General features: G+C 40.0%; 1 protein-coding gene across 1 annotated transcript; it reads left to right on the top strand.

Moving 5' to 3' along the window:
* The first annotated feature begins 1,974 nt into the window (after positions 1-1,974).
* Positions 1,975-8,704, top strand: TYMS (thymidylate synthetase). Its single transcript, XM_083622673.1, has 7 exons — positions 1,975-2,282; positions 3,884-3,957; positions 4,355-4,529; positions 5,367-5,468; positions 5,953-6,128; positions 7,635-7,706; positions 8,263-8,704. The coding sequence occupies exons 1-7, from the start codon at positions 2,096-2,098 to the stop codon at positions 8,398-8,400; spliced, it is 924 nt and encodes a 307-aa protein (XP_083478799.1). The 5' UTR covers positions 1,975-2,095; the 3' UTR covers positions 8,401-8,704.
* The last annotated feature ends 220 nt before the right edge of the window (positions 8,705-8,924 follow it).

Raw genomic sequence — 8,924 nt, 5'->3', positions numbered from 1 at the left:
GGGTATAAATAAATTGTTGTTGTTGTTGTTGTTTGTTATTAAAAACATTTAATGATTTTTTTTTTAGGTTTGTTATGAAACTTTATTCATAGTTAATTAATACTATTTGTTTTTCTTTTTTATCTCCCTAGAGAGGAAGAAGTGAGCAGTGATTCCTACTTTGAATCCAGCATATTCTCCTTTAGCAAAGTACACCAAAAGTCATCATACAGAAAAAACCTGCAGATGATAAAATGTTTAATAAATGTGTTGAATATCAGTATGAACGTAACTCTTATGATTTCTCTCTGCATTCAGTTGTTGAGAGCACATCTAAAGAGATATAGCTGGTGAATACTGAAAATGTTTCTCCTTAGCATTTGGATTATGTGTCCAAAGAGAGGGGGTAAGAACTACATGCATAGATTTCAGTTGTATTCTTTCCAGTAATGTAGATGTTGGAAAAGGTATTTTCAAAGTATACTAAAGTCCTGAATATGTAGTTCCACTTATTAATGATTTAAATCAGTTTTGCATGTGTGCTCTGGTTAAGGAACCTGCCATTACAGTATACCATAATGGCCAGTATCCAAAGCATGGTATCAAGTCTTTACATTGTAATGGCAATGAAAGAATAGGCTGTGGTCCTTCTCTGCTTGACAGGGTTCACTGTGTAGAGGGTGAAATCGCAAAGAGCAAACCTGAAGTGCACATACAAGCCATCTTCAATAGTGTATGAATATTCATGTTTTTCATTCATTTAAAAAATTCTTATTCTTTATATTCTTACTTCCCAAATAAATAAAAAATGCATCAACCTCTTATTTGTAGTTTGAATAATTTTATAACTAGAATCAATTCACTCATTGTGGGACCAAGTTATATCTTATGAGGACAATCAAAACGCCACAAATTAACTGTGCAGCTTTTGACTTCTCCAAAACTCTTTATTAGGCTGGTCTAATAAACATATTGTTCTAAGAGGGATTTTTCTCTATTTTGTTTTCTCTTTTTCTCTATTTTGTTTTCATGGCCAAATCCAGCCAATTTCCTATTAAACGAAGAACAAGTAACTTTATGCAAAATTAATATTGTATTCTTTGTGATATTCAAATATTTGGATATTGCTGGAACAAGATTTTGAATTTTACTCAGCAGTGCATCTTATCTGACCGTTCATACATTATAAGAATGCAGGTGCAGTCAATTTTGTGCTTGCGTTTTAAGAATGTAACATGGGAAACCAGCTGTACTCCATACTGTTATCCAATGTAATCTAAAGGTATGTTCCCTGCTATCAGAATATTTCCAATTTCAAAAACTGATTAAGAATCACCATCGTTTATATAAGCTTGAATTTATAAAGTGTGGAAGAGAAAAACCAGTTATATCCACACTACACATGCAAACCATACTTATACCACTTTAACAGTCATGGCTTCCACCAAATAATCCCTAAAATTGTAGTTTACTAAAGGTGTTAAGTTATTAAGAGACCCCCTCCATAGCTGTCAACTTTTCCCTTTTCTTGCGAGGAATCCTATTCGGAGTAAGGGAATTTCTCTTAAAAAAAGGAAAACGTTGACAGCTATGGACCCCTCACAGCACTCCAAAGGAGAGGACCCCAAAATCCAGCCTAATAAGGACTGAGCATGCTCGTTGTAGGGTAACCCCCGCCCCCGCAAAAGGGTACTGCAACTTTAATAGTTGTGTAGACGGGATTTCCGCCGGCACATCTTGTATGGCAAGCTGGTTGACTGTTGGCGTGGGGAAATGGAACTGGAGTACCCAGAATGCTGCAAAATCTTGTTGCAGCTCCCATTTGTCCTGCCTAATTGCAGGACGGCGGCCGCGTATTCCAAAACACCGACCGACTGCGCGGGCGGCAAGAGGGAAACGCATCTCCCATCAACTAGAGCCGCGGAGGATATAAGAAACGTGAAAGCCAATAGCAAAGCGGGATCTGCAGCGGTGCCCGCCTCCACATCACTCTTATTGGCTCGGAGGGGAAATGGGTGGGTGAGCGCGCCGATTCCGAAGTTGCGCCTCTTCAGAAGCGGGAGGCCCTTGTCGTCGCGCTGGGTTTTCCCGCCCGCTTCCTCGTCGTCTCTTCGCTATGCCCGCTGTGGTGACCGAGACCGAAGGCCCTCGCGAGGAGTCCTCCGGCGCGGCGGCGCCTCACGGGGAGCTCCAGTACCTGAGGCAAGTGGAGCAGATCCTGCGCTTCGGGCACAGGAAGGAGGACCGCACGGGCACCGGCACCCTCTCCGTCTTCGGGCTGCAGGCGCGCTACAGCCTCCGAGGTGAGCCTCTCCTCACTCGGCGCCGGCTCTTTTCTTTCCCCCTCAGCAGAAGGAAACGAGGAGACGCTGCTCCTTCCTTTGAGGGGATACTGGCGCCTCTCGGTCCTGTGGAGACGCTCTTCGATACCTAGCAATCCGCAAGCGTAGTGGGACTGACGACACCATAAAAATAAAGCCCTAAGCTTTTTAAAAATGTTCGTTCGTGGGGTTTCTTTCCCTGTTTGAGGAAGGAAGGAATGGACGCCGCCCTGTTTTCACTTCCTCCCAGCAGCAGCAGCAGCAGCGGAGGAAGGACGCAGCGTTTCCCCGCCAAAAACCGGATTATTAACAGCAGAGTGTGTTTGTTTATGTGCGCGCGATTATTTCCCTCCCAGCTCCCGACTCCCCGATTCCAGGATTATTGGCACAAGCCAAAAGTTAAATGTCAGAATCGTACCATTTCTCTCATCTTGGGGCCGAGAGGGTCTTCGGCTCCCCCCCTCCTAAAATATTTGAGACCCCAAAGTTGATGGGCATTGCCATTCAAATAGTGTGCGTGCACCACGCCATGTGAGCTGACCTGCAACCCTCCACCCCCCATATTTTATTTAAGTTGGCACCCCTGTCATCGACAGTCTGGAGCAATCCAAACCCAGGACTGCTTCTTTTGATCCAGGGTGCTGTAGAGGAAGGAGGGTCAAGCTGGGAAGTTGGCCCATCTAGGAGAAGGAAAGCTCTGGTCCTAAACCTCTGCTGCCTTGCGGGATATCTTGGGGAGAAGAAAAGGCTAAGGCCTACACAAATCTGGAGTGGAGTCCCTAAGATGGCTGGATGGCACCTTGTATGCCTCCTTTCTGGCAACTCCTGCAGCCAAGCTGGTGCCAAATGTATTGCTCTGCTTTCCTTTGGACCACATCAGTGAGGTCGAGAGGGGGCTCTTTTCTGGACAGCCCTGGATCTCTATACAACACTTGCGCCCCTGGGAGGTCACTTTGGCAATCTGATGCTTCCTGAAAGGGTGTTTTAACAGGTGCATATGATTCGGTAGACTTCCCTGTCTGCTGGCAGTGAAGCCAGAAACAGGATAGGCTGTGAATCCACCGGATTTTGCTGCTCTGATCTTGCCACCGTAATAGACCTGGATATGACATAGTAAATTCTCCCACTGGAGTCCATTGGCCAGAAGATAAGTTAATGGGGAACAAATAAAACCATAATCCACCTTCCCTTGCCACAAAACAATTGGGCTTTAGATGTAACAGTTGGTCTACCATGGTCTACTTCTTTTCTCTGCCCCTTCCTACAAATAGAATTGCTCTGATCATATTTAATATATACACTGGTACCTCAGGTTACAGACGCTTCAGGTTGCAGACTCCGCTAACCCAGAAATAGTACCTCGGGTTAAGAACTTTGCTTCAGGATGAGAATAGAAATCGTGTGGCGGCGGCACGGCAGCAGTGGAAGGCCCCATTAGCTAAAGTGGTGCTTCGGGCTAAGAACAGTTTCAGGTTAAGAACGGACCTCCGGAACGAATTAAGTACTTAACCCCAGGTACCACTGTACTGATGAATTACAGATGTTCTCTTATCTGCTCTAACTTTCTTAAAATTTATTTTCAGATAATTTTCCATTGCTAACAACTAAAAGGGTTTTCTGGAAGGGAGTACTTGAAGAACTACTTTGGTTTATCAAGGTATGGTATATAATTGGTATGTACTAGTATGCAGCAATATTCTATGTATTACTTTTAGCTCAGAACTAGTTGATTTAAATTTTTACTGTGTACTAGGTTTGACAAGGTATGGTGGTCCTTTTTGTTTGTGTTCAAGTCTTCTATATCACCCTTGCTATCTTCCTGTAGTGTTAAAAAACTGCAGAATGTACTATCCCACACACATTTCTGTACAGTACTGCCTTTTTAACATAAATGCTCACAGAATTGCAGAATTGGAACAGCTCCCAAGGGTCATCTAATCCAACCTTCTGCAATGCAGGAAGCTCAGCTAATAATTCTAAGGAATTCTGGAAGGATCTTAAAATTATGTTCTTAATTAACATTAATAAATATTTCTTTTTTTTACCCCACACAGGGTTCTACAAATGCAAAAGAACTTTCTGCTAAAGGTGTTAAGATCTGGGATGCCAATGGTTCTCGTGAATTCTTAGACAAACAGGGATTCTTTTCTAGGGAGGAAGGAGACTTGGGCCCAGTTTATGGCTTCCAGTGGAGACATTTTGGAGCTGAATACAAAGATATGCATACAGGTAATGACACATTCCATTGGTTTCCTGTATTTAGGTATCCTCTGTACTGAAGACAGGATTAACTGCTTAATTGAAAATCCAGTATTCTAGGTACTGAATAGATTATGGTAAAATAGTGCATTCATGCCTTAAATAGAATACATTTCCCCCTCTACGGTACACCCCCCCCCCAGTACAGCTGCTCTGGATAAGAATTAATGTTCCTAAAAGATGCCTTTCTGTTCATTTGCCCGTTTCACATATTATTGTGGAGATTCTTGGGTAAATAAAAAGTACACAAAAGTATTTAGTACCTTAGCAGAAAGGTTCTAGACATGGCTGCATAGGGCATGCATATAGCTACTATCACAATCACTTCCTTCTCACAGACTCCCACCTATCTTATGTTAAAGATGTGGTGGGGGTAAAAGGGTGTCAAAAATAGTTCTTCATCATTCAAGCCACTACCATCAATAATAGTAAATAGCACACATAAGTTCATATGGAAATCTGCACTGAGGGAACACAATAAGCAAAAAGTTATCATAAAAGTAGTGTGAAGTCATAGACTGAAGGGGCAGTATTACTGCAGGTTCTGTGCTTCATGAGCAAGGAAGAAGCAGTAGTACCAGAAAAAGCACTGATGGATTCAACCTTGCTGTGCATTCAGATCCTTTGTGTTTCTTAGTAGAGGGAAACTATCTCACTATTAAGTAGTTTTGTAAATTTTAGGGGGGTAGTATGAAAATAAATTATATGAATTGCCTCCTAAGAATGAGCCTGACAATTGACGGTTTCACAGATAATTAAAAATTTATCAGTTGTCACATTGTCACACTTTTCCTTCCGTATTTTCAGATTACACAGGGCAAGGAGTAGATCAGCTGCAGCAAGTAATTGATACAATCAGAAACAATCCAGATAACAGAAGAATAATCATGTGTGCATGGAATCCTAAAGGTATGGTTATGGAATTAATTATGTAATGTCATTGCACCTTGTAGTTGTGCATGATAATCCTTTTCTCAAAAACAGTGGAATAGCTTGCATATGTTGTTTGTAAACTGACTTCTTGTTGGCTTTTGTATGCCTTGTGGTTATGATCAAAGTAAAATATATTTTAAATGTATTTTTAAATGTAAAAAATACACTCAGCTTTTCTTTATAAAATAATCAACAAACTACTGTGTTCACCTGGGAAAAGGGATTGTTCTCAAGCTGCCACTACAATACTCTACACAAATGTATTAAGAACTGGCCAGTTCTTTAGAATTTTGTTTTAACATTCTTTTTCTGTTTTTGTCATTTTCTAACAATGACACACTGTTGCTATGTTGGGAAATGGTAATTGCTAGTTTACAAAACAAAGCCAATAAGTTCATACTGTGGGTGGAATTTTGCCATTGGACATATTGTAATTTTTGCCGTGTTGTTTGCTTCTCAGATATATCCTCAATGGCCTTGCCTCCATGTCATGCTCTATGCCAGTTCTATGTTTTAAATGGTGAACTCTCTTGTCAGCTGTATCAGCGTTCTGGAGATATGGGATTAGGAGTACCTTTCAACATTGCCAGTTACTCATTGCTCACTTCAATGGTTGCCCATGTTACAGGCTTGAAGGTATTTTTAATGCTTTTATCTATTTCCATTTTCAAAATAAAAAATAAATAAACTAGAAAGAATGTAGTAGTATATGAAGACTTTCTAAAATGGAGGGTATATAAATTGAAAACCTGAAAATGTGTACATGGCGTTGAACATCAGAACAAGTTTCATATTTCTTTGACAGTGCAATTGTGTACACTTCTCAGAAGTATGCCCTATTAAGTTCAGTGTCACTGGACTCCCTGTTAAGTGTGTGTAGGATCTCAGCCTTCATTATTTGGATGGCCTCTTACTTTAACTATTGAAGAGTCAAAAGTAGCTTGTTGGTGTAATTTGTAGAAAAAGAATTCTGTCAGTGGTTCTATCAGGTCAAGCATTTTATAGTCCAGTGTGCTTGTTTGTATCTGGCTGCCATAACTTGAGAATCGAAAGACTGTTGTGATGTTGCCAAAATGTCCTGAAAGTTAATACAGCGGCTGCTCTAATATTTCTGTTTATAAAAGCTAGTTATGAGGAACTTGGGAAATGTTTGTAGCAAAGCTAAACATCTCATCACTATAATGGATCAAGGTACAGATGTTCAAACTCCATTTCCTCTGCCCCTTGTGAGAAGCACTTGAATTTTCCATGGCTGTAATTCTGCTCTTTGTGATTATACAGCACAGGGTGCAGAGCAACTCCCAGGTTCTGAAAATTCTCCAAAAACTACTTCTGTGTAAAGCGGGTCACATCAGTGCCAGACTAGCCTGCCTGTATCTTCTTGGCATGCTGTGCTGGCTTTTGTTCAGGTCCTCTAGTGCAACCTGTTATTGCTTCAAGTGGGAAAAACCTGTGGGGTTCTGCTCCATCTTGCTGGGAGAGTGCTGCTCAGATGTAGGATTTCTGTTAGTTGGCCCCAGTGGATTAAGCAAAAGAGTTATGCAGAGAAGGGATGTTGTCATATGGACTTGTAGGAACCATTAAGCACCTTAGTCTCTGTAAACACAGCATACAGGATTGCACCATATGTGGGTGGCTGCTTCTTGAGCCAGTAGAACAATTTATCCCACAGAAAGTCATTAATGTTAACAATTTATAGCTGCTACTCTAATGAGGCAGATATCCACTAGAAAATTATGAACCACAGATTTTATCTAGAGTATGCAAACATTTCTCCTTCATGTGCTTGTGATAGCAGACCAAGGTTATTGTACACATTTATTGTAATGTATTAACTTGCATTCAAACCAGTTCAGAATAAGGAATATAACATCTGATTTTGTGTGTATTAAATGGCTTGTTGAGGAATCTGGTTAGAGCAATCTTGCTTAAGAAATATATCAGCATGTACAGGGTGGCCCAAAAGTAGGTATACAATTAATTAATAATTATTTTTTTCCTTTACTGATATTGTGAATGATGAGAACTTGAGTCAAGAACAAAGAATGTGGATTTTAAAGCAGTATACCTACTTCTGGGCCACCCTGTATATTCTTGTTCATTCTGTTTCTAATATTAAGGCTGTGTTTCTTTTTTATATAGCCTGGCGAGTTTATACATACACTAGGAGACGCTCATATTTACCTGAATCATATCGAACCTTTGAAAATCCAGGTAAATAGTTTGGCAAATAGCCAGCCTTACTACTCACACTGTATTTCCTTCCATAGCTATATATATATTGAATTAGTTCAATCTTGGAGTTAAAGGAATGATGGAATGCATTACTCATAGTGCTTGTCATTTGCTTAATAATATAAGAACTGCTGAACATGACCAATACATTATGGATGTGATCTCCATGGGCTTTGAGTGGGTTGAACACAGCTTACTAAAAGGTGAAAGGCTGTGCAGTTTACTGGACTGTTCACATTTCTGCAAGTGCTGGAGACAAAACAGGCACAATCTGGCCAAAATGTCACTTTAACATCAGCTGTTCTCCAGCATTGACTAATTGGGCTTATATTGGAGCATTTGTGGGTAGATATAGCAGCAGCAGAGCAACTACTGGCCATTATGTGTGCAGTTGATATTCCTAATCAAGTATAATGTTTAATTATACAAGTATTAACATGAAATTTGTTGCTAAAGTGAATACCCCTTGCATAATTAGTCTATTTTATATGAATGCCATCCCTCTGAAATAACCAACTCTACTTTAAAATTTCAGCTTCAGAGGCAACCAAGACCTTTTCCAAAACTGAAAATTCTTCGCAATGTTGAAAACATCAATGACTTCAATGCGGATGACTTTGAACTAGAAGGTTATGATCCTCATCCAGCTATTAAAATGGAAATGGCTGTCTAGGTGACTTGTAACAGTGTTTACTTGCCTTAAGGTCCAATTTGCAGTAGTGCCCTTAGAAGAACCATATTTTGACTTTCTAAATATTAGAAAATACTAAAGATATTTTGTGATAAATTATCATGGTTTTCTTATGGAGTTTGAAGTATGCACTGTATCCAATGAAATACTCTCTCCCCGCCCCCAGGATACTTTTTTCAGCTTCACTTGCTGTGAGAGGTTAACTTTCTAGGTTGTATAATAGAAAAGCACTTTCTACAATTTCTGAACTATGCAATAAAATACACATATATTTCTTTAGTACATATGTGTTATGTACATCACCTGTATTCTATTACCATAATTTACATAGGTTTCAAGTTTACCTGACAGGGTAATAAAAGGGAAGGGGATGCTGTGTAAAATATGGAACAATTGGATAAGTAGTTGGCAATTGAATAATAATAATATGCCAAGCCCTTCCCCCACATTCTAGGCTATCAAATAGAAATGATATTTCATTGGGAAGACTTCTGTAGTTCCTAGTA

The sequence above is a fragment of the Podarcis filfolensis genome, assembly GCF_964270895.1.
Source record: "Podarcis filfolensis genome assembly, chromosome: 7".
In the NCBI taxonomy this organism is placed as follows: Eukaryota; Metazoa; Chordata; class Lepidosauria; order Squamata; family Lacertidae; genus Podarcis; species Podarcis filfolensis.
Note: the sequence above shows the minus strand (reverse complement) of the source record. Positions and strands in the feature narration are given on the sequence as shown.

Excerpts from the sequence above, each read along its gene's own strand:
- TYMS (XM_083622673.1), top strand. The coding sequence starts at position 2,096 with ATGCCCGCTGTGGTGACCGAGACCGAAGGCCCTCGCGAGGAGTCCTCC. Across the intron at positions 3,958-4,354 it reads AACTACTTTGGTTTATCAAG|GGTTCTACAAATGCAAAAGA; the intron begins GTATGGTATATA and ends TACCCCACACAG. Across the intron at positions 5,469-5,952 it reads GTGTGCATGGAATCCTAAAG|ATATATCCTCAATGGCCTTG; the intron begins GTATGGTTATGG and ends TTTGCTTCTCAG.